This window comes from Aquarana catesbeiana, linkage group LG03 (assembly GCF_042186555.1).
Source record: "Aquarana catesbeiana isolate 2022-GZ linkage group LG03, ASM4218655v1, whole genome shotgun sequence".
NCBI classification, from domain to species: Eukaryota; Metazoa; Chordata; class Amphibia; order Anura; family Ranidae; genus Aquarana; species Aquarana catesbeiana.
Window position 1 is genome coordinate 125,753,685 of NC_133326.1, and position 26,430 is coordinate 125,780,114.

A 26,430-nucleotide genomic window follows, 5' to 3' on the forward strand; every position below is an offset into this window, starting at 1 on the left:
GGTGCACACTGAACAGAGTACACACTACACTAACTGTAAATATTGTAGCTGCCTGCCTGTGGTACTAATAGGATCAGAAGAACACCAGTAATTTTCTTCAGGTAGCTGTAAATACTGTAAAAACACCTGCCTGCCTGTCAGTAGGAATAGAATAACAGGAACGGATGTAGCTAAACTGAATACAGTGTGTATATATATATATATATATATATATATATATATAAAACACCTAGGATGCATATATACACGAAAGCCTGCCTACTCTATCTAACTTAAATCAAATGACACTGTCTCTCTGTTTATCTCTCTGCCGCCGCAACACACTACACAAGGCCGCCACGCAGGCAGCTTTATATAGTGTGGGGCATGTACTAAACCCCCTGAGCCATAATTGGCCAAAGCCACCCTAGCTTTGGCCAATTACGGCTCTCTGTACAGACGGAACTGTGATTGGCCAAGCATGCGGGTTATAGTGCATGCTTGGCCAATCATCAGCCGCAGTGAATTATGGGCCGTGACGCGCCACTCGAATTTGGCACGAACGGCCCATAACGTTCGCAATTCGACGAACGGTCGAACATGCGATGTTTGATCCGAACATGGGTTCGACTCGAACTCGAAGCTCATCCCTAGCGTCCACATAGGTATAGGAAAGATGAGCCTCATAGCATAAATCTGTAGAACCAAATAGTTTTATTTATAAAAACTCTTCATATATAATCTTAAAAAATTTTAAAAAAGGGGAGCTCCAATGTTATTAACCACGCAACACTTTATCATTTGTGATGTGCTATATTATCACCGTCATATATATAGATTCATATTTTTCATGTATCTATTTTTTCTCTACACCTATATATATATATTTTTTTTTTTCTTTAATTTCTGTTTTATACATATTTATTTGAAGCACTATTCACTTTAAATGGAGAGTTCAAGTAGTATAATGGATTCACATATAATTACTTATTTGAACAGCGCCATTTTCCCTGAAGTAGATTTTTTGTTATTTTAGGACCCCACTTAGGTGGTGTTCCCTATTAGGGAGGCTGCAGTTCTCTCTTCCTAAGCTCGGATATCTGGTGTTTTTTTAATTTTTAGCATGGGTTCCCTGAGACCCGAATGTTATTTTTAAGGGTTCCTCAGAGTTGAGAAAGGCTGTCCTAGGGTGTCCTGTATAGCATACTGCTGCAGCTTACCCTGCTGTTGAATGTACTGGCTGGTGTACAGGATTTGAAGTGTTCTGTGCAATTGTGTTCAGTTGTGTTGTGATATTGTTCTGGCTTAGGTTAAATTGCCAGGTCTGTCTTGTAGGGTCATCAGAGGCTCTCAAAATGGGGCAATTATCTTCTTATTCTTTAGCAGCTTGTTCCTAGGCTCTGAGATTGACTAAAGCTGCTTCTCCTTCCACCTGTAGTGATTGGAGCAGCTGTGAGATCCCTTGCCCCCCCCCCCCACCGCTGGAGCTTTTTTCTGTGACAGGAGCAGGCTTGTACTTCTGTGCCCACCAGCTTGTAAAGTCCCCGATCAGGGCAGTCCAGAGCCGGGACTGGAAGAGCGAGGACCTGTTGCGTGGGGTGTCTATATTCACTCACACCGGAGTGCTAAGAGACTGAACCACCATGATCCTCTTGTGCTGGGACCTGAAGATTTGCAGACCCATCACTGAGGCATTTGTGCCAACACTAGGTACCAAAAGAAGTGAGACGCTGAGAATTCTCCTGCGGTGCTGGAACCCAGGGCTAGAAAGACCTGCTGCTGTGTAAGTGCCTACACCAGAGCTGAGTGACTGAGCTGCGGAACCTGAATTCCGAAGACTGTAAATTGGCAAGTGATCTGGATCAGATTTCTGTGTACCAGGAGAGGTGAGCTGACCATCCGTGTTTATCCCAACATTGACACAGTTAGGGCAATAGAGACTGCTCCATGTTCAGCAACCCACTAGCTATCTACTGTAAACTTATAAAGGGACAGCTACACGTGCATCACCTAGAGAAGGGCCCCAAAGCAAGCCGGCCAACACTGACATTTAGGCGCCAGTACTTTAGAGGCACCTTCTGGGGTATTACTTTTGTCAGGAATGCATATGCCTACATGCTATTGGGGCTGTATGCATGGTGTGCACAAAAGGACCTTTATTTTCTTGATGCTAATACTTTAACTCTGTTTGCACTCATTATACTTTGGTTTAACTTTGCTTACATTACGTAGGTGTGTCAGTGGGGCCTGAGCAAAACAGAGAACTTATCACCAGTGGCTCCTGCAGGGGGCTCTTGCAAGAGCTACACAATTAAGTTGCTTCTGGCTATGCACAAGCTTGGGCAGTTTGTGCTTTTATGGCTTCTTGCTTAATAAAGCAGTTAACTTCCATTTCTGTTTCAGCATGGGTCGTTATCAGTGAGGATTCCTGTACTCAGAATGTTAGATAATCGCTGTGCATTGGACCTTAGTGATCTGGAAGATCTTTTAAATTGCTTGCTGGAAGCAGAATAGCAGGGTGTAGTTTTATGCTATTTTGATATCTTGTCATCTGTCCATGACTTGGCCGCCAGGAAGTAACAAGTCTTTGTTGGCTAAAAGCAATAAAGTTATTTAGTTCTTGAATATACTCCTCTGTTTTACAAGAGAATAGTACTTGTCAGATGGTCTCTTATAGCTTTCATAATCACTTTTTAGCTATGAAAATGCACTGTTTATTTGCTCTACATTATTGCATTTTTGCACATAGGGTGAGTTCAGGGCCCGCCACCTGCATGCACCCACATGTCATATTGGGACACAGGGCTGTGTCTGTGCAACTGCGTGTCCCGATATAAAACAATGGGACACCGGCATAGGGATGCATGCAACAACTGTGCATCCCTGTGTCGGGAAAGAACGGCCTTGCACAGGGGAAACAGAGCTAAGCCCCCCTGTGTGAATGGGGTGTAATAGTAAAGTCTTGTAGGTAGCATATTTTTCTTTTTGTTTAATTGTTTTTCATTGTTACACTGTTATTGTTTGTTTTGTAAAATCCACAAAGAAATTTTTAATGTAACCAATATGAATGTTGCAGCCATTAAATCATACTTTTTATTCTGAACAGAGATGGAAATGTCAGAAAGTCAAGGGATTCAAAACAATGCTTTTAATGCAGAGGTAAGGAAATGTGCATTATATTTGTAGGCTTATATTAATGTTTTGCAAAACACTGAAATTCATTTAGATAGTCTTACAACTAATTTTCTTCAAAGGATATAAAGTATGGTAAAAAGAAAGCTTCCTAGGAGGAATATATAATTAATAAAGATACACCTGTACAATGTACCTTTCTTCTAGTCAGGTTAAAATTTAAAATGGTTTTAGGCAACTGTTTCTGTACTAGTTAATCACATGTTACACAAATGTTTCTATCCACATGGCTGCGTAACCCACGAGTAAAATACATTTTATCACTGTATGTATTTAAATGGTTATTATTATTTTTTTGTAAATGACTTTTTATTGAGATTTATAGTATATACATACAACATTAAGCCACATAGCGCGGAAACCAACTGGTCACATTGAGGAGGCAGATATATAGTCCGCTGATTTGGTGACGCCCCCGTTAACCAGATAAGATGATTTAACAATAATTCAGATTCCTTAGTGCTAAGTGCAGTTGCCCATAGGAGTCCATCTTATACCATAGGAACCTATAAGGATCCATCTTGTACTGACCTGATTTGAGTCAAGTGAATTCTGATTAATTGCTGCAATTAAAGTTCCAGTGCATATTAGATATATATAGATATATATCAGTCGCTGCAAGTTCACCCCAATTCTGGAATTTACAAGATTTGATGCGGTATAGTCACACTCATTCAGTTTTCCACCTTATTCACTGTTAACCTGTTTGCCAGATACCTCACATTAATGGAGCTGATGATGACATATAACCAATTTCTTTTTTTTCTATATGGTTATTCTAGCATGACAATTATACTGTAGAACCTGATTGTTAACTAAAAAAATGGCCAATGTATTTAGCCCTTCCTTTACTTCCTAAACTTTGAAAATATCTGAACAGTGCCTGCTTTTGATTGGATGCAGGCTCTTTTCCACTGACAATTTTCCACCTGGCTCCTTCAGTTTTTCAATTGAGGGATGTTGAGCGGGAGGGAACCCACAGGGCCTGATCAACCGGCCAAAATGTTCTCTGTGTATGGCCAGCTTTAGACAGCTAGTAGTAGTTAGTCACATTCAACCGGATCAGTTCTGTAATGCTGAAGATGTTTCACAGCTTTTTTTAAATGAAAGTGATTGCAAAGTTAATTATTTTTTTTTTAAATAACAAACATGTCTATACTTACCTGCTCTGTGCAATGGAATGGCACCCACGAACCTCCTCTTTTTGGGTCCCCCGAAGGTGTTCCTGGCCCCTCCCCTCAGTCCAGTGCCCCCATGGGAAGCCACTACCTATGGGGGCACTCGTGCGTGCTCACACCTGAGTTCTTCTGTTGCGTCCATTGACCCAGACAGCGGGACTCGGCCTCATTCCCCGTTTGCTCGTCATTGGCTTTGATTGACAGCACTGGGAGCCAATGGCTCCCAGTACCCCAGCAAAGCCAAAGGAAGGAGACCCAGAAGTGAGGGGAGAGAAGAGCTACAGACGTGCACAGTACTGGATCAAATGAGGCTCAGGTAAGTAAAAGAGGGGGAAAGTCAGGGAGGATGCTGACACCTAAACATGTTTTACTTTAATGCAAGGAATGCATTAAGGTAAAAATTGCTTAGACTTCACAACCACATTAAATATAACTTACTACAAGATATACCATGGCTGGATTAATGAGAACCTCTACAGACTTTCTTAGGAGGTTGTTGATGGATCAAATGGATCAAATGGAGAAGACTTTGCCCGTATTCATGTTCCAGTGACAACTAAAAATTTTGGATTTTCTCTCACTTTCAGCCCCATTGACAATGGTCATCCAAACAGACAGAGAGGGTGAAGCTCCCCTGCAAAAGACACACACAGCAGTAAAAAACCTAACTTTTACCTACACTATCCAAATGAGACATTGGGTGTTCGAGTAAAAAATAGAGAACGGGTGTATTTGGAAGTTAAAGGGAACCATTTAAAGTTCATGGGTATTATGCAACATTTTACTCCTCACATATAATGCTCCAAACCATGGCCAGAAAGAGAACAGAATAGCCACCTGTGTATTTTATTACATCACACTGTTTGCCTAGATTGTTGCATATCTGCATCTTTTAAAGCAGACTGGTCTCATTTGACCCATATGCTCCTACTTTACAGCCCAGCTAGTTTTTTTTTTAGAACTTCTTTGTGCAGTTGCTACAATAATATTCATTAACGAAGGGGTTTATGTATGAAAGGCAAATCCACTTTGCACTGCAAGTGCACTTGGAAGTAAAGTCGCTGTAGATCCGAGGGGGACATGCAAGGAAAATAAAAAACAGCATTTTAGCTTGTAATGATTGGATGATGAAATCAGCAGAGCTTCCCCTTATTTCAGATCTACCCCTTAGATTTAGAGCGACTGCACTTCCAAGTGCACTTGCAGTGCAAAGTGAATTTGCCTTTTCGTAAATAACCCCCAAAGTGCTTTAATCTTTTCTTGGAAATGGCTTCAGTTAACTTTGCAAAGTATCACAACAGATTTAGCTGTAGACGAATCAGATTTTCACTAAAAACACAAACAATTAAATCAATTGGTTTTCAGACTAGTTCATTTGGGTATGTATTTGTACTGTATGTATTTCTATTTGTACTGTTTTTGAGTGTTTTTTGAGTGAAGTTATTAACTAAAGGCAATACCTTTTTTCTAGTTTTGGATGGAGTGGAGAGGGATTAGAACAGATGTCAGTTTTTATTGCTGTCTGTTTCCCCGTTAACAACGTGACCTCCAGAAGATCTACCCTCCTCAAAACCAGGCCATTTTTTTGCGATAGGGCACTGCATTACTTTAACTGACAATTGTGCGGTCATGCCACACTGTATCCAAAAAAAATTGATGTCCTTTTTCCCCCACAAATAGCACTTTCTTTTTGTGGTATTTGATTACCTCATTTTTAATTTTTTGCCCTATAAACAAAAAAAAAATGCCAACAATTACTTTCTGCTATAAAACAAATGCAATAAAAAAAATTAAAAAATCTAATTTATTCATCAATTTAGGCTAATATGTATTCTGTTACATATTTTTGGTAAAAAAGATCCCAATAAGCATATATTGATTGGTTTATACATTTTTTACTAGCAATGGCGCTGATCAGCGAATTATTGCGAGCCTGTGATTTGGCGGCAGACATTCTGACACTGACACTTTTTTAGGACCAGTGACACTAATACAGTGATCAATGCTAAAAATATGCACTGTCACTGTACTAATGACACTGGCTGGGATGGGGTTAAACACCAGGGGTGATCAAAGGGTTAACTATGTTCCTAGCCAGTGTTTTAGTATACTGTGGGAGGTGCTTTTACTAAGGAGAGAGATGGAATTTGTTTCCTGCTTCGCAGGGAACAAATTCCATCCCTTCCCTTTTGTCAGAATGGCATTTTGCTTTGTTTACATAGACAGACCGTGTCTTTCCTCACGATCGCCAGGTGTCGGTGGACATTGAGTCCATGGTACCCGCAGACATAATAATAGTATAATCACAGTGGGAGCGAGCCCTACCTGAAAGTGTTAAATCTTGTATATATACGTGATCCGGTGCACAGGTGCTGCCCTGTATCAGTAAAACTGCTATAGGGCGGTTCTGTACCGGTTAAGGAGATTCACCCTTTCTATTTGTCCAGTTTACCATTATCATTGAAAGTAAAAGTAAAAGAAAACCCCAAAATTTTGGGTTGTCCCCAGAACATTAATAGACGGCAAATCTTCCAATGGGGACACTGGTTCTAGTGACCCGGGGGGCCCCAAGGGATTCCCTTAATTTGCAGGGATTTCTTCTTACTTCCTGTTTGGCTATGGGACAGGAAGTGAAGAAAATTCTCCCCAATGGGATACAGATGGTGAAAAAAAAAATCTCACAGGGGTTATAACCCACCCCACTCTAGCCAGAAAAGAAAAAAAAAGTTTTGCCTACAGTTCTACTTTAAATAACAAATGCTAATTGTATTTTCATGGATCAAGCTCAAAAAATGTATCTGATATTTATGATGAGTTAAGAATTAAAAGTGCAATAGGTAAACAGACATTTTAAGCCTTTGTATTGTATTTGTTTTATGACTTTCTATGAGTTGCTAAGACTAGACCATTTGGTTATATCTATAGGTGTTAAATAATTGGTCAATATTTTCTCTTCTGTAATGAAACCAGATATTTCAATAACCAGTGTATGGTAATTGTACATTTAAAAAGCAAGACTATCAAAACTAGAAAATGGTATAATAATTTAGGCCCTGTTCACACCTGGGCATAGCAGAAATACAGACAGAAATGAACGCTTCTGCTTATGTTTCAGCAAGTGCACGAAAAACGTGCAAAAATGTGTGACGCAAAACGTGCTTGGCACAGTGCCAAAATTTGGTACATGAGCTTCTTTAGTGAGTTTTTGGAGGGGATGGAGGCCTACTCAAATGAATGGTGCAACTCCAAAAAAACACTAAAAAAATAAGGTGCCAAAAACACATGGTAGGGCAGCTCAAGTGTGAACGGAGCCTTAGTAACTATAGGTGAACCAGTAAGAAAAACGTCTACTTTGTAAACTTAAATGTAAAGTGTGGATCTGATTCTTCTTTTTACAAAATTTTCTATGAGCTGACCAAAGACTGCTTCATTTAGGTATACGTTATATACCGCTATATCATTGGTGAAATATGTTCTTTGTCAGCTGTGAAGTCATTCATTAATGTCTTCTCTAAATAATGCAAGTTGATTGTATTTTTTAAGGAGCAAGAATATTCAAAACCAACAGATCTTTATGATGACATAAGTATCAACAAATCAAGAAATTTTGTAAGGTGAGCAATTTTGTCAAAATTACTCCTGAGACCTTTATATAGATTTATAACATTTGTGGATGACAAAGCAGCACAGGCATCCCAAATCTCCATTGACCCTTTGAGAAATCTAGAGGGTGAACCTTGGCTGTCACATTCAGCCCTATGACCAAGCATGTTGATAAAGATTGTGGCACAGAACTATAACCAACTGATCTCAAATTTAGGATCTCACAGATAAATTATCTATTGTTTAGGACTTTACCAGGAAAGAATTTATAAAAGCTGTTTATACATTTTGAAAAGGCAAGCTATGGGGTTGTCAAACTCCCCCTTTTCTTCATTACTTTGGGTATCTTTGTCCCAGAACAATTATGCAGCCACTGAAGTGGAAACTCCTGGCCTGCATGCTTTTTCTGGGTCATTCATTAACCACTTCAAGACCGCAATACGTATATATAGGTTGCGGCTTTGAAGTGGTTTACCTGGGTTATGGCTGACACTATCAGCCATAACACCCAGTTCTTTTTTTTTTTCAGCCGGCGTCTGGCTTTCTCATGAAAGCTTTCTGAGTGGCTCGCCGGTGTTTTTCTAGCTTACCGTGTTTGCCGGTGTGCCTGAGAAACGCTCCGAAGGTGCGGCCGGCTTGTCCCAGAGGCAATCAAAGACTAGATTATCTTTGATGGCCTTGGAAGACTGGAGTGGTGTCATGATGGCACTTCCGGTCCAGGGTGGAAATAAACAGGTTTTTTTTAAAACAAAAGATCACATTTTTTTTTTTAATTCTTTGGTTTTAAAGATAAAGGAGAGATTTGGGGTCTTTTTGACCCCAGATTTCTCCATAAAGAGGACTTGTATTTCTATTACAAGGGATGTTTACATACGCTGTCAGCTCTGGTCGGAGCTGCTATACTAATGATCCAACATTAGTACAGCGATCTGGTGGTCCATGTGCATGAGGCCCTATGTGTTCCAAATCTGTATGAAAACCTCCTGAAGGAATAGCTGGTAAATACTGCGAATTCAATGTTTTTTTTTCATCTAAGTTTTTTTTATAGTAGATTATTTGTTTTCCTTAATTAACAGTAACTGCTTCTAAAATCTAACATTTTTATTTTTATCCTTTTGCAGCAAAATAGCTGAGCCATATGACAGAGCTGCGGAATATGCCAAGAAGCATTCCCGTATTATAAAATACATTGTTATTGCAATCCTCTGTGCAGGTAACCATTGCCTACAAAAATCTCTTGAATGTCTTTCTTTTTGGATAATCAAGCTATAGTTTACTGTATGGCCATTCCTCTTTAACCACTTCAGCCACCTTCATGACCAGGTCATTTTTTACGATACAACACTGCGTTACTTTAACTGACAATTGCATGCTGTACCCAAATAAAATTTGTCAGTATGTCTGAACCATCCTAGGACAGCCTGCTTCACTTCCTCATCAGTGCTGAAATGCTGACCTCCGAGGAACTCTTTTAGGGGTCCAAACACATGAAAATCACTTGTCTGGACTGTAAGGGGGATGTGGCAATACCTCCCAGCCAAGTTGCTTTACTGTGCACCGGTGGCGGTGCGTCCATAAAGGTCGCAGGAGCGCTGCCCCCTCTCTCCTGGCACCGCTCTATCACCATAGATAGATCCATGCATTGCATGGATCTATTTATGTCTCCGCTGACGCCCCCTATTCAGGTGCCTGGCCCCTTTTCGGGCCCCGGGCACCTGAATTACAGTGGCGGGGGTGTTTTTTTTGGAAGCACCTGATTAGAGCCATAGGCTCTAAAAGGCGCCCAAAAAGGTGAACAGCGGGCGCAATGCTGTGCGTTCGCTGTTCACTGTTCGTTTGATGGGCACAGTGGCTGCGCTTGATGGGCACAGTGGCTGCGCTTGATGGGCACAGTGGCTGTGTTTGATGGCACAGTGGCTGCGTTTGATGGGCACAGTGGCGGCAATTGATGGGCACAGTAGCTGCGTTTGATGGCACAGTGGCTGCAATTGATGTTTTTTTTTTTCAGTTTGTTTGTGCCCCCCCAAAAAATTTTGAGCACCAGCCGCCACTGCTGTGCATGTAGTACAGTGAGCAGTATCGGCTTGACCTGGAGAAACAGGACACCTTTAGAGATCAAACAAGGCCGTTTTTTTCCACAAACACATATGCACATCACTCCGAGCGTGACAGGGTAGAAAACCAAAATAAATAATGCATTGTTTGTCCCAGAAAACACTTGCCATAACTTTACCTGCAGACACAATTTTTCATAATTTTTTTGGATGATGGTGCATCCGCATGCTTCCACTGCTTTGATGCTCGTCTTGATTCTGTTACCCAGCGTGTGCTAACTTTTCAAAAATGCAAATGTTCATGAATGATTGTGTTCACTGTTCCCACAGAAAGATTCCTATCAGTAATGCGACACACTTACCATTTACTACTGCATGTAGTAACGCCATGCTAGCATCCCTTTTTATTCCTGTAAAATTAAAAGTCCTGGTATGACTTGAACGCTCCTTGTACTGTATATTGCTGGGATCCAAAAAATGTTTCTCTCTGAGGATTCATTGAACTTGTTGCTGTGGAGATTCGTTTTACAATAATAATTATTTCCTTCCTGCCCTTCCTCCCTCCTCCAGGCCCTTTAACTGGGTCTTAATGCTAGTAGGTGGGCAGACTTCCCACTCATTTGATCACTGTGATCGGCTGTCACAGTGGTCACATGATCAGGAGCCCATTCTGGTGGCTCCCAATCGGTTTCCAAAGCGAGAAAAATCCTTTCTTGTATTAAGAGAGGTATGGACTCCAGAGAGAGAGAGATCATTTTGCCCCTATACAAATCATTAGTAGGACCTCGTCTGGAATATGCAGTTCAGTTTTGGGCACCAGTTCTCAAAAAAAGATATTAGGGAACAGGAAGGGCAACCAACCTGATAAGAGGCATAGAGGAGCTCAACTATGAGGAAGGATTAGAGGAACTGAATTTATTCTCTCTTGAGAAAAGGAGATTAAGGGGGGATATGATCAACATGTATAAATGCATAAGGGGTCCATATAGTGAACTTGGTGTTGAGTTATTCACGTTAAGGTCTTCACAGAGGACAAGGGGGCACTCTTTAAGTCTAGAGGAAAAGAGATTTCACCTTCAAATATGGAAAGGTTTCTTTACAGTTAGAGCTGTGAAAATGTGGAATAGAATCCCTCCAGAGGTGGTTCTGGCTCAGTATATTGCTTTAAAAAAGGCCTGGATTATTTCCTAGGTGTAAATAATATAACTGGGTACTAACATTTATAGGTAAAGCTGATCCAGGGAATATCAGATTGCCTCTCAGGGGATAAGGAAGAAATTTTTTCCCCTGCTGTAACAAATTGGATCATGCTTTGCTGGAGTTTTTCGCCTTCCTCTGGATCAACTGTGGGTACAGGTTTGTTTATATGGGACTGTATGGGTTTTTTTTTTTTTTTGGTTGAACTAGATGGACTTGTGTCTTTTTTCAACCTGACTATGTAACTATGTAATCACAGAGACCAGTAGCTCTCAGCACACAAACCTCAGCCAGCATGGACACTATGGATCTTAAGACCTACCCTCCTTGCTGCCATACATATGAATTATGTGGTCACAAGAGGTTAATATATATATTGGGAGTGCTGGTCTCTTTTTCTGTAAGCAATGTTTGAAAAAGTAGCGCAGTTCATATATAAACCTTTCTTAAATCAACCCTATAAAATGCATTGTGCATCATTTTTGTATTCTTTAATGTATGTTCTTATTGCTTGTTTCTTTTCTCATTCACTCTTCTTTGTTTACCAGGTTATGCTGCCTATTTCATTGCAGCTTGTGTGCTGAACTTTAATCGTGCCCTGGCACTGGTGGTTATAACATGCGTTGTACTTTTCTTTCTCGCGTATGATCTTGTGGTGAAGTTTTATGGGAAGACAATAAAAAATTTTCTAAAACCAGTTGGAAGATTCTTAAGCAAATTCAAAAAATGGATTAAGTGGTAAGTTGCAAAGAGGGGAAGAATCCTGCCTAGAAACCTAGGAGTAAGAACAGTTTGGAGTTAAAACTTCCATTTGTTACACTTGCAGATTAAACTTCTTCTTATACAGTTCACAAATACCAACAAAGAGCTTGTATATATTGATGTCCAGTTGCAGCTCATCCAACTACTCCTGGGTTATCAGATAACAAATATAGTAGGGAAAATATTTATTATTAGAAGCTGTATGGTACTTGTATGGACAAAAGTCTAAAAAACTTTCTCTTCTTACAACAAACAAAAAAATACACACAATATTGTTCCAATTTAAAGGCACTAAAAACGCTCTGCATTTGATGGATAATTACATAGTGACATCAAAAAGCTGATACTCATGGTCTATCACAAAGAATATCGTCTTGACATGTTTCGTGGTAATATACGCTGCCTCAGGAGTACTTTAGAAAGCAATCTTATCTATAAAGAGACAATAACAGTCATAATACTGAATGAAGAACAGTACAATGTAAATAGTTGATATGCTTGGACATGAAGATCAGGGTGAAGGTTGTGCAGAGACTTACCCCACAACCAGGGGTAAAAACAGCATGTAGAACGCTAAGAGACACGTATGTGCCATATGGGAGCACTTAAAACAGAGGGCACATGAATCCTGTGTGTGGGGTATATAATATCATACAGGAGATGCAAAAAAACCCAGAGACCAAAACTACAGTTTTACTCATAGAAAAAGGTCCTGGATGGTGGCTCTTATTTCCTTGTTTACAACATATCCAAAAAGGTATTGCAGACAGGTCTAAAACAAGCAACTGCCAAATGTATGCATGTAAAAGCCAAGACTAAAGAATAGAGAGGGCTAGACTCATATAGTGTTAGATGGAGCCATGATGGGAAATAGGCAGCTCACCTTATTTACAAGTCAGTGTAGTTAAACAATCTACCACAAGATGTCACTTGTACCAGGAATACAGTATAATCCAAAACTGATTACAAACAGTGCAAATAACCCCACTAGGTTTGGGAGCCAGTGACACTGAGCGGTTGGTAAAATGGATAAGTCTGGCAGCAGCATTAATGATAGACTGGAGAAGGGATTGCCTATGGAGAGGTAGGCCAATGAGAAGGGAGTTGCAATAATCAAGGCAAGAGATAACAAGGGAATGAATGAGTAGCTCGGTGGTTTCATTTATTAAAAAGGGGCGAATTTTAGAGATGTTACAGAGGTGACGTCTACACACTCCTGACAGCAATTGGATTTGGGGCTGAAAGGACAGGTCAGAGTCTATGATTACACCTAGTACCCTGGCATGAGTGGAGGGACTGGTTGCATTATTGATTTTGATGGAAAAGTCATGGAGGGTGGCACAGGCAGGGAAGAATATCACCAGCTTGGTTTTAGAGAGATTTCGCTTAAGGAAGTGGTGCAACATCCATGCTGATATGTCAGTTAGTAAGTTAGTAATGAGAGAGGAAACTGAAGGAGTGAGGGGAGGAGCAGAAAGATAGATTTGAGTGTCGTTAGCGTATAGATGGTATTGGAAGCCGTGGGCGGTTATCAAGTGACCAAGGGAGGAGGTGTAGATAGAGAAGAGATCCAAGAACAGAGCCTTGGGGGACCCCTACAGAAAAGGGCAATGAAGAGGAGGAGACAGAGTTGTAGATAACACTGAAGGAGCGCTGTGATAGGTAGGAGGAGAACCAGGATAGAGCAGAATCTTGGAGGCAAAGGGAAAGGAGTTAATTGAGAAGGAGTGGGTAGTCAACAGTATCAAAGGCCGCAGAGCTCATATTACATAATATCCGAATCTAACACATATAAAAACATCTCTAATAAACATTATTTAATTTAAAACATCATTCAATATGCAATTTACAGAATCTCACATGTACTGAAAATATGATAAAAAGACATCTTACAAGTACATGCAAGATACATTACACTGTATTTGAATGTGGTCTCCCTTGCCCAACCATGCTTAGCCTCCAAAATCAGATGATACCTAAATTTAATTCCTAAACCTATCTATGTTTCTGCACTAAACAATTCAATTCTATATCTACATTCATCCCACATGGTTTCAATATATTTAATTTATGATTCAAGAACATGTCTTTTCTTGTCCTTTCTTGAGACTTCCCTTTCTATTTCTTCACATTTGTACTTTTTTCTACATATTTTCTTCCCCTAAAGCCCCATACACATGATCAGAAAATCCGCCAGCAAAAGTCAGATGTGAGCTTTTGGTCAGAAATTCCGACCGTGTGTACAGGGCATTAGGCTCAGTGTTATGACAAGTTTTGTAATGCTGAACACTATGGGGATGATTTACTAAAACTGGAGAATGCAACATTTGGTTCAGCTCTGCATAGAAACCAACCATTTTCCATTTGTCAACGCTTAATCAAACAGCTAATCACTAGGAGTTTCCTATGCCAGTGATGCATGCTGGGTGTGAGGATTCACTAGTGTGAGGATTCACAGCAAGTCTGCATTATGAATATTTATATCTTTCCCAGCTAATCACTAATAGTTTCCTGTGCCAGCGATGCATGCTGGATATGGAGTAAATGTTTGGTTTGTGCTGATACAAGCTGATACAAGCTCTCTTTCCCTCCCAGGCTCAGGCCTGGGGAGGGTGCATGCTATAAAGTTGCTATTTTAGGCCTGTCTACCTGAAGAGGCTTATAGGAAATGGATCTTTGTTTCCCCTCCTGGGGAAGCTTGCATGTGATGCTGCTTCTGAAGAGTGTGTAGGCCAGGAGAGGAAACTCAGGCAGTGCTGGATTTAGACCTTTGGGGGCCCGGGTACTTCAAGTTCAGGGGTCCCTCAAAAACAACAAATAAAAATAATATGACAAAAAGTGAACTGAAATGAATGATAAATAATTTAATATGTTAGATTCTGAAGACACTTTTTCTCAGTTTTATTGACTGTAAGAATACACATTACACAGATAATTGGAGCTGGCAAGTCAAACATCACAGTTATACATCATACTACAATATTTACAAAAAGTCTTTCTTCCTACACTTAGCATCTGCAAAATCTTTAACTAACTCATCAAACTGTATCATCTTTAAGGACAATGTTCACATAAGCCAGTGGGCAAAGATCACTTAGCCTTTCATGGGTCATCGGGGTTCTCAGGTAATTCTTCATCAGTGCTAATTTGCTAAACGACCTTTCTCATGAACAACTAGTGACCATCATGCTCCAATATATTCGAAGAGCTACATTAACACTTGGAAGGTACCAGCAAGGCCTTCAACATGTAATAAAACTGCCTGTTGAGATGGAGTGAGACATGACCGGAGCTCGGCAAAGTCTGCAAAATGGAAAATTTTGGAAAACAAACACACTACTCCCTTTATAAAGGAAGTCTGGGGCCCCCACTGGCAGGAGGGCCCAGGGCAATTGCCCCCTTTGACACCTTATAGGTAATGCTGGTCGATTCTTCTAGAAACATGTACCACTGGTGGATTCTCCTGAATATACTAGTGATGATTATTAAAAGGAAGTGAAAGGCTCCTTTCTACATCAAAGTATACTTAGTGGCAGAGTTCTACTTTAACCAAGAGCACTTGTGCATATTACCCTTTTCTCTCTTGACTGTAAGTAATTAGGCTTTTTTTTTTAATCTAATGTGACTGGTACCCAATTATTTACAAACCCACAATCGCAGCCAGGATTCCCCCTGAGAATTTAACAATTATGTATGATGAAGTTTTTATGTGAACATGGACTAGGCATTGAAAGGGTAATATGGATTGGGCAAAGTAAGGATTCATTTTTCTGTTTCAATATATTTATTAGTTTTTAGTCTGAATACAAATATGTACACACGTACATGGGAGCATAGGTTCATCCATTTAGATTCAAGTAGAGTCCCTGCTGAACTGTACAAATTTTGATCCATTCTATGGGTAGCTTAACACTATTCAGGTTTTATTTTTGTTTAAAATGTTGTGACTATGTATCAAGTTCCTTCCAATATACTAGAGAAGAGGTGAAGATTCTGGGGCAAATTGAAGCTGTAATTCTGTTTATCTGTGCTGGTATGGAGCTCGAGAGTGACCAAAGCTCATCAAAAAGTGCCCTTCACCCCACCTCATGGGGGTCCTCTCACCTGCTCCACTGGACTCCACTATACTATAAGAGAACAAATGCGCTTTCTGAAAGGCGCCTTTGTGGTTTTCACATTTTTTAAATAAAACTTGATAAGCAATCTACACTATTGGGCTTTCTTCTTGCTTCCTCTATGTACCTGTAACACTGAGAAGCTGATGATCAAAGCTGATAAGCAAGTGGAGCAGTGTCCTTATAATAATAAAAAGCTCATTTGATCTCCTCCTTTGTGTAAAAAAATTATAAAAAGTTAATATGGGTACAGTGTTGCATGACCATGCAATTGTCATTCAAAGTGTGATAGAGCTAAAAACTGAAAATTGGCCTGGTCAGGAAGGGGGGTAAAAGTGTCCAGTATTGAAACAGTTAAAGAAACAGTGTAAAAATAAAATAATAATACGATAAAAAAAAAAAATTAAAGCCCCCCTGTCCCTCTTTGCTCGTGCGCAAAAGCAAAAGCACATGTTGGTCCCGCATGCATACGTACACGCCAATCACACATGTAAGGTATTGTCAAACGTCAGAAGGTGAGCAATAATCCTAGCACCAGAACTCCTCTGTAACTCTAAATTGGCAACCTGTAAAGGCTTTTAAAGCATCGCCTATGGAGATTTTGAAACCGTAAACCGTAGTTTGACACCATTCCACGAGCTTGCTCAATTTTTTAAAGCATGACATGTTAGGTATCTATCTACTCGGAGTAACACCTTCTTTTATATTTTACAAAAAAAGTGGGTATTATATTTTGTTTGTTTGCATTAGAATTAATTGATGTGTATTTTTCCAAAAAAATTGCATTCAAAAAGCTTCTGCACAAATACCATGTGAAAACCATGCAAAGCCCACTATTTTATTCTCTAGGGCCTCTGTTTAGAAAAAATGTAATGTTTGGGGGTTCTAAGTAATTTTCTAGCAAAAAAAAAGTAAGTGTCAGGAATTCCAATTCATCCCAAAGGTATTCTATCGGGTTGAGGTCAGGCCAGTCAAGTTCCTCTACCCCAAACTCGCTCATCAATGTCTTTATGGGGTCAAACCCAACCCCTTAAAAACAACCCCACACCATAATCCCCCCTCCACCAAATGATTTGGTCCAGTACACAAAGCAAGGTCCATAAAGACATGGATGAGCGAGTTTGGGGTGGAGGAACTTGACTGGCCTACACAGAGTCCTGACCTGATAGAACACCTTTGGGATTAATTAGAGTGGGGACTGCAAGCCAGGCCTTCTCGCCCAGCATCAGGGCCTGACCTCATAAATGTACTTCTGGAAGAATGGTCAAACATTCCCCATAGACACACTCCTAAACCTTGTGGACAGCCTTCCCAGAAGAGTTGAAGCTGTTATAGCTCCAAAGGGTGGGCCAACTCAATATTGAACCCTACGGACTAAGACTGGGATACCATTAAAGTTCATGTACATCTAAAGGCAGGCGTCCTAATACTTTTGGTATTATAGTGTATTCCTATGATAACAATGGAAAAAATAGTTATGTTCTGGCAGTAGGATTCCAAGTGCCAGCGTGTACAGTACAAACTATCATTTAAATTATACACTCACTGGCCTTTTTATTAGGTACACCTTGCTAGTACTGGGTTGGACCCCCTTTTGCCTTCAGAAATGCCTTATTTCTTCATGGCAGGGATTCAACAAGGCGTTGGAAACATTCTTCAGAGATTTTGGTCCATATTGACACGATAGCATCACCCAGTTCCTGCAGATTTGTCCGCTGCACATCCATGATGTGAATCTCCTGTTCCACCACATCCCAAAGGTGCTCTATTGGATTGAGATCTGGTGACTGTGGAGTACAGAGAACTCATTGTCATGTTCAAGAAACCAGTGGTGAGATGATTTGAGCTTTGTGACATGGTGCATTATCCTGCTGGAAGTAGCCATCAGAAGATGGGTACATTGTAGTCATAAAGGGATGGACATGGTCAGCAACAATACTCAGGTAGGCCGTGGTGTTTAAATGATGCTTAATTGGTACTAAGGGGCCCAAAGTGTGCCATGAAAATATCCTCCACACCATAAAACACCAGTCAGAACCATTTTTACAAGGCAGGATGGATCCATGCTTTCATGCTGTTTACACCAAATTCTGACTCGACCATCTGAATGTTGCATCTGAAATCTAGACTCCTCAGACCAGGCAATGTTTTTCCAATCTTCTATTGTCCATCTTTGGTGAGCTTGTGAGAATTGCAGCCTCAGTTTACTATTCTTAGCAGACAGAAGTGGCACCCGATGTGGTATTCTGCTGCTGTAGACCATCTGCTTCAAGGTTCGATGTGTTGTGTGTTCAGAGATGATATTCTGCACACTTTGGTTGTAACTAGTGTTTTTTTTTTTAGTTGCTGTTGCCTTTCTATTATCTCAAACCAGTCTGCCCTTTCTACTCCGACAGCACCAAGGCATTTTTTGTTCACACAACTGCCGCTCACTGGATATTTTCTCTTTTTGGACCATTCTCTGTAAACCCTAGAGATAGTTGTGTGTGAAAATCCCAGTAGATCAGCAGTTTTGGAAATAAACAGTCCAGCCTGTCTGGTACCAACAACCATGCCACGTTTAAAGTCACTTAAATCCCCTTTCTTCCCCATTCTAATGCTCGGTTTGAACTTCAGCAAGTCATCTTCACCACATCTAGATGCCTAAATGAATGCAATGAGTTGCTGCCATGTGATTGGGTGATTAGCAGTTTGTGTTACCAAGCAATTGAACAGGTCTACCTAATAAAGTGGCCAGTAAGTGTATATCTTCTTAGAAAAATTAGAGATGTACACATCTTACTTAATCATAAATAATGCCTACTTTCTGTATTTTAAATAAAAATGATGAATTACCCTCTCCTTGTTTTTCCATTACTGACTGTAATTTAGAATCTTTAGAGAAATAAATATAAACATATATGCATGTCCAGAACTTTTCATTTACTTGGTGTGACTTATAATGTGAGTTTATATTTTTAGGGCATTTGCTGCATTGGTTCTAATCGGTCTCATTCTTTGGTTGGCATTGGACACAGCTAAAAAGCCGACACATCTTATATCATTTGGCGGTGTCTGCATGTTTGTTTGTTTTCTATTCCTTATGTCTAAACACCACCGTGCCGTAAGTGGATCTATATTTAAACTTAATAATAAAGCAATAGAGACCAAATCACTTTATTTATTTATTTTTTTAATTCTTTTTATTGTCTAAGACCAAATCACTATGATATGCTCTCATGTTATAGAACATTATGTGAAATGTGAATATAGTTATATCTGTGAAATTATTAATTTTTTTCAAAAGTACATATGTAGCATTTACTGTAGTTGTAAATGTGTTATTAAACATGTAAATAATACTACAGAAATAAGGTATAGGTAATGTCTGTCCATTCCTGGCATACTCAGAGCTATAGGATTCTCATATTGATTGGGCTTTTTATTGGAGCACCAATTGGGTTCACAAATTGCTTCTCCAAATATTTTCTAGTGAATACTTCATGGTTCAGGCAAGCAATGTGATCAACAAGCCTGGTGACAGTGTTTCTGAATATCCATCTCCATCCTCCTGACTTTGTTTTCTTTAACCACTTCCGCCCCGGAAAAATTTGCCCCCTTCATGACCAGAGCGTTCTTTGCAATTCGGCACTGCGTCTCTTTAACTGACAATTGTGCGGTCCTGCGAAGCTGCACCCAAACAAAATTGATGTCCTTTTTTTCCCCACAAATAGAGCTTTCTTTTGGTGGTATTTGATTATCTCTGCGGTTTTTATTTTTTGCGCTATAAACAAAAAAATAGCAACAATTTTGAAAAAAACACAATATTTTGTACTTTTTGCTATAATAAATATCCCCATTTTTTTAAAAAAAAAGCTATTTTTTTTCTCAGTTTATGATATGTATTCTTCTACATATTTTTGGTAAAAAAAATCTCAATAAGTGCATATTGATTGGTTTGCGCAAAAGTTATAACGTCTACAAAATAGGGGATATATTTATAGCATTTTTATTATTTTTTTTTTACTAGTAATGGCGGCGATCTGCGATTTTTATCGGGACTGTGACTTTATGGTGGACACATCGGACACTTTTGACACATTTTTGGGACCATTGGCATTTATACAGCGATCAGTGCTATAAAAATTCACTGATTACTGTAAAAATGTCACTGGGAGGGAAGGGGTTAACACTAGGGGGACGGTGAAGGGGTTAACTGTGTTCCCTTTGTGTGTTTCTAACTGTAGGGCGAGGGGACTGACTAAGAGGAAATGACAGATTGTGGTTCCCAGCTATTAGGAACTCACGATCTGTCACTCCTTATAGAACAGAACAGAGATTTGTGTGTTTACATGCACACATCCCTGTTCTGCCTCTCGTGCCCGCGATCGCTCGGGGCCGGCGGTCATCGCGACAGTCGGCTACGAGCATCGGCACCCCCACAGTGCAGCATGCAGCGGGCGTGCGACTGCTATCCCGATCCCGCGAGCCGACGTATAGCTACGACGGCTCACGGGATCGTGCCAACCTGCCGCAGTATAACGATGGCGGCTGGTCGGCAAGCGGTTAAAGTATTAAAGTAAACCATTAGAGCAGAAAGATGAGACATTTCTCTCCTGTATTGCATTAATGACTAGACATATGCACACTGAAATATTTCATTTTGGAATTTCGGTTTATTCCGAAAAATAAATTTATTTAGTTACTCCCGAAATTCGTTTTTATTTATTTTGTTTCATTAAAAAATGCATTCGTACGAAAATATGTTTTTAGCTGCTTCATCGAATGTTCGTGTCTCTATAATGTTGAATCTTTTCTTTCTATGTCAAATAATCTTGGACTAATAGTTAGGTTAGGCACATTCGACTGCAAATCGCTATTGTCACCGTCATGTCGAATCTTCTATCTATCTATATGGAACTGTTGTCGCAACGATACGAAAATATAATGTATACGAAAAATAAAGCTTTTCTTTATTTCGGATCTTTCGGATTTCGGACTCTAAACACTAAACACTAAATACCCTGAAATTCGGACAAAATTAATTCGGATGATAACAAATGCACATGTCTAATAATGACACAACAGAGGAGAAAGGTTACAGTGCCACCTGAGAGTAATGTCTTATTTTGCCTTATCAGATTAGAGTCCTGGATGTTATAGTAACAGTATATACATTCATATACATTGCATACAGTATATGCACAGAACTCTGCAGGATAGACAATGGCTCCCTGGCTGCCATTAGATATCGGGATTAAATCCTTGGACCCATTGTCAGACCCTACGCTGGTGCAGTGGGTCCTGGGTTCCTCCTGGTGCACGTCAATGCCTGGCATCATGTGGCATCATGTGGCGGGAGTATGCAGCCAGTTCCTGGAGGATGAAGGAATCGATACCATTGAATTGCCCCCATGTTCGTCTGACCTAAATCCAATAGAACACCTCTGGGACATTATGTTTCGGTCCATCTGACGCCTCCAGGTTGCACCTCAGTCTGTTCAGGAGCTCAGTGATGCCCTGGTCCAGATCTGGTAGGAAATACCCCAAGACACCATTCATCGTCTCATTAGGAGCATGCCCTGATGTTGTCAGACATGCATACAAGCATGTGGGGGGCCATACAACTACTGAGTACCATTTTGAGTTCCTGCAATGAAATTTCAGCAAAATGGACTAGCCTGCTGTGTCATTTTTTCCCTTTGATTTTCGGGGTGTCTTTTAATTCAGCCCTCTCTGTAGGTTGATAATTTTCATTTCCATCAAAAGATGTGCCATCCTTTAATGCCTAACACATTATCCAGTCCATTTCAGTATAGATATCCAACATGATATTTTTCCCCATTGAGATCTGATGTGTCTTCAAAGTGTTACTTTCATTTTTTTGAGCAGAGTATATACAATCAAATGTATATACATTGTCTTTGTATTTATCTAAATATTTCCTTTGCATATATGTTTTAATGATATGTTTCTCTGACATCAGCAGGTTGGGGTCTAGGATCCTTTTTACAGGGACTCCTGTTAAAGTGTTACTAAACCCACAACAGTAAAATCAGTCTATGTATGCTTGTTATACTCGCTGTGGAACGTAAGGGGTTAATCCTCTGAATTGTGTAAAAAGGCTGTTTGATCCCGTCTTCTCTGATCTTTCCCGTCTTCCACTGCACATGCTTAGTTTGGTGTGTATTGCTAGAGAGTTTTTTTTTTTACTTGGGAGGGTGCATGTGATCAGCACAGGACCAATCAACACTGTCCAGACAGAGGGTCAGGGGTCCTGCAGCCTCATAGGACAGTCAGAGGAGAATGAAAACTCTTCCTACAAGCTTTAACCAGACACTGATTGAAGTCACAAGATTGCTATATACTGCCGATGATAAAAGTTATTTAGCCGTATATATTTACTAAAGTAATTGCATTTCCATGTTCTGTGTACTGTGGGAGACCCGATATAGTGAATGCAGTGTCCTGGGTTTAGTAACACTTTAACCACTATAATACTGGGCACTTATACCCCCTTCCTGTCCAGACCAATTTTAAGCTTTTAGTGCTCTCGCACTTTGAATGCCAATTACTCAGTCATGAAACACTGTACCCAAACAAAATTGTTATCATTTTTTTTACACACATAGAGATTTTATTTTGGTGGTATTTAATCACCACTGGGTTTTTTATTTTTTGCAACATAAGTGAAAGAAGAGCAAAAATTTTTGAAAAAAACACACATTTTTTTAGTTTCTATGATAAAATTTTGCAAATAAGTAATTTTTGTTCATAAATTTGGGCCAAAATTTATACTGCTCTATATCTTTCGTAAAAATAACCCAAATTAGTGGATATTATTCAGTCTGTATGAAAGTTATAGAGTCTACAAGCTATGGTGGCAAGCATTGAGAATTGATAACACCTGATGCACTGACAGCGTATCTCATTTTTTGAGGCTCTGAAATGTCAGAACAGTACAAATACCGCCCCCCATGACCCCTTTTTGAAAAGTAGACAGTCCAAGGTATTTAGTAAGAGGCATGGTGCGTTTTTTGAAGTTGTCATTTTTTTCCGCAATTCGTGGGAAAATTAAGAAATTATTATTATTTTATTTTTTTACACAAAATTGTTATGATAACAAGTTATTTCTCACACACAGCATATGCATGCTTCCAATTACACCCCAAAATACATTTCTGCTACTTCTCCCGAGTATGGTGATACCACATGTGTGAGACTTTTTCACAGCCTGGCCACATAGGGAGGTCTAACATGCAGGGAGCACCGTCAGTTGTTCTAGGAGCATAAATTACACATAAAATTTTATAATGACCTATTACACTTTTGAAGGTCCTGAAGCACCAGGACAATGGAATTACCCACAAAATTACCCAATTTTGGAAAGCAAACCCCCCAACATATATTCTATGTGGCATTATGAGTCTTTTGAACGTGTCACAAGTTTTTGAAAATTGTGGAAAGAAAATGGCACATATGTACATAGCAACAATTACACCCCACATACAGAGGCCCAACATGCAGGGAGCACCATCAGGCGTTCTAGAAGCATAAATAACACATCTAATCTAATTCCTTCCTATCATACTTTTGAAGGTCCTGGGGCACCAGGACTGTGGAATTATCCAAAAAATGACCCAATTTTGGAAAGAAAACACCGCAAGGTATATTCTATGAGGCATGGGCTGCAGATAGGTACTCGGGTACTCTGATGGGCTGGAGACAGGTACTCGGGTAATCTGATGGGCTGCAGATAGGTACTTGGGTACTCTAATGGACTGGAGACAGGTACTTGGGTACTTTGATGCGCTGCAGGTACTGCAGGTACAGTGACAGGTACTCTTTATTGCTGGAGGCAATCAGTGAGATTTGGTGTACACTGTGGGGCGTTAGCGAGCTGTTACCGCAATCTCCTCCTCCACACTGATCATGTGTGAGGAGGAAAACCCGGTAACTGCTCGTTACCGCGTCATTCCATGACCGGCCGTAATAGGACACAGCCAGTCATGTGGTAAAGAGCCAATTTCATTGGCTCTTTACCTTGATCGGGGATGGGCTATGTCAGGATGACACGCCTCGTCCCCGATCGCCGCTCTGCGTGCCCTTAGGGGCACTCACGAGCACTGTGCACAAAGACAGTGAATGTGACAGGCTGTGATTGGACACAGCTGGTCACGTGGTAAAGAGCCATTTTGTTGGAGCTTTACACTGATCGGGGATGGGCTGTGTCCCGAGGGACACGCCTCATCCCCGATTGCCGCAATGTGGCCCCCCAGGAGCCCGCAAGAGCGGCGAGAACCAGAGGACATCATATGACACCTGCCCAGAGGGAGGATATGTTCCTGCTGGCGTCATTTTACTATGGCCCTGTAAGGAAATGGTTACGAAAAGAGGATTCAATCAGAGACAGGATGTTTAAAAAAAGGCAGACTATGGAGTTGATTTACTAAAACTGGAGAGTGCAAAATCTGGTGCAGCTCTACATGGAAACCAATCAGCTTCAGTTTTTTTTTTTGTCAAAGCTTAATTGAACAAGCTGAAATTAGAAGCTGATTGGCTATCATGCACAGTTGCACCGTATTTTACACTATCCAGTTTTAGTAAATCAACCCTTATGACTCGTTAGCAAACTTATAATTCTCAGTGAATGAAGTGCCATTTGCTGTATATAGTAAATGTGTGCGTGTGTGTGTATATATATATACGGTATATTGCGGAAGGGTGAGCCCGTGCCACTGTGTTTTATATGTGAGTTTACACCAGGTTTTCCAGCTGTGTGCTGGGTTTATGTTAGTGACAGAGTTAAAGGACAGTTCCCCACCCACCCAAGAAAGTCAGTGTGTGAAGGGAGCCGTGAGAGGTGCTGGTATGCACCATACTGTCCAGGTCAGGACAGATTAAGGTCTGAGCTGGAGAGAGAGTACAGGAGGGATAGAGCAGCTAGGGAGCTGCGAAAGTAAAAACGCAGAGCTGAACTACAGCATCTGTGTACGAACACTGGGACGTGTTTGATGGTCAGGAGGACCATGTGGTACTGCTCGGAGCAGTAGAGCTACCACAAGAGAGCCAGGAATATGAATGTTATGTTTGTTGCATTAATGGTGAGAATCCCCTGTGTGGGAATATATACAGTACTTTTCTGTATTTTTACAGAATTTTCTGATGTTTATTTAAATAAAAACGGGCAGGAAAGCCCTGGGAATATATCGAGAGTGAGTAAACTCACTGTTTTGGCACTACCATTGAGCTAAGAAACCCCAACATGTCAATATATATATATATATATATATATAAACAATATATAACAATGTTCTCAAAGCAGATCTCCAGGCTTCTTAAAAAAAATAAAAAGTCAGCAGCTGCCAAAGGTGCCAAATGTGGCAGGGGGTGGGGGGGGCAAATAAGCTAACCTTCCCCTTTTGCATGGAGCTCCGCTTTAAATAGAGAATTAATAAATATGTTTTTTTTATTATATTTTTGGATCTTTGAAGGAGCAGAGTTTACATAACATGCTTATGATTTCAGTCAAATATTGGTTGATCTGTACAAAATGTTAACCTGACCTAATTATCTTTCATGTCTTAGTTTATCCTATTGCTTGATCTTAGCAGATCCTTATTTGAAAGATTAAAAGAAAAACTACTAACTAGATAATTTACAGTACTAGTACATCAGGAAGGTTTACTATCAAAGGAAAACTGTGTCCAAAAATTGTGTTCTGTCTGCTGCAACGTATTCCAAAGTTTTCTGTGTTTCCTAGGTGTCTTGGCGAGCGGTATCCTGGGGATTGGGACTTGAATTTGTTTTGGGTATCTTTATCATTCGCACTGATCCAGGGTACCAAGCCTTCAAGTTTCTTGGTGAACAAATTCAGGTAATATTGTTTTTATTACAGTATAGTCCTCAGTCATATTTCAATTCTCTTTTTGATGAATGCATATTTTCTTTAACTAGTTCATTTCTTGAACTAGCTGATAAGTAGTGGCTCTAACATACAATTTGTCTTTTGCAGATTTTTCTGAATTATACAACAGCTGGGTCAGGATTCGTTTTTGGAACAACACTGATAAATGAAGTTTTCGCTTTTCAGGTTTGTAATGACAAAATAAGAGCCCAATTCTAGGTGTTAGTGAATAGTTTGGCATGCAGGCTCGATCCCAATACACAATAAAAAAACTTTTCACGCTGTTACATAAACTTGTTTGGATCATTTGTGCATACGTGGGTATGCATGTGTAATCAGGACGGTAAGAACATGGAGAAAATATAGGGAAAGCAATGATAATTAGTTGAAATTACCCTGAACAGCCACTTACTATTTCTTTCAAGAGTAGATATGAGGATGAAAATAGGTTGAATTGGGCAATT

The 26,430-nt window shown here is 40.1% G+C and overlaps 1 protein-coding gene across 1 annotated transcript in view; it reads left to right on the forward strand.

Annotated features, from left to right (window-relative positions):
• SLC28A1 (solute carrier family 28 member 1) overlaps positions 1-26,430 on the forward strand; it is an 82,091-nt gene that overhangs the window by 28,306 nt on the left and 27,355 nt on the right. Inside the window, exons 2-8 of the mRNA XM_073619179.1 lie at positions 3,086-3,138; positions 7,893-7,963; positions 9,074-9,165; positions 11,752-11,941; positions 19,042-19,183; positions 25,823-25,936; positions 26,075-26,152. Of these exons, the coding sequence (XP_073475280.1) occupies positions 3,088-3,138; positions 7,893-7,963; positions 9,074-9,165; positions 11,752-11,941; positions 19,042-19,183; positions 25,823-25,936; positions 26,075-26,152 (738 nt within the window). The 5' untranslated portion in view covers positions 3,086-3,087. The remainder of the gene's footprint in view (positions 1-3,085; positions 3,139-7,892; positions 7,964-9,073; positions 9,166-11,751; positions 11,942-19,041; positions 19,184-25,822; positions 25,937-26,074; positions 26,153-26,430) is intronic.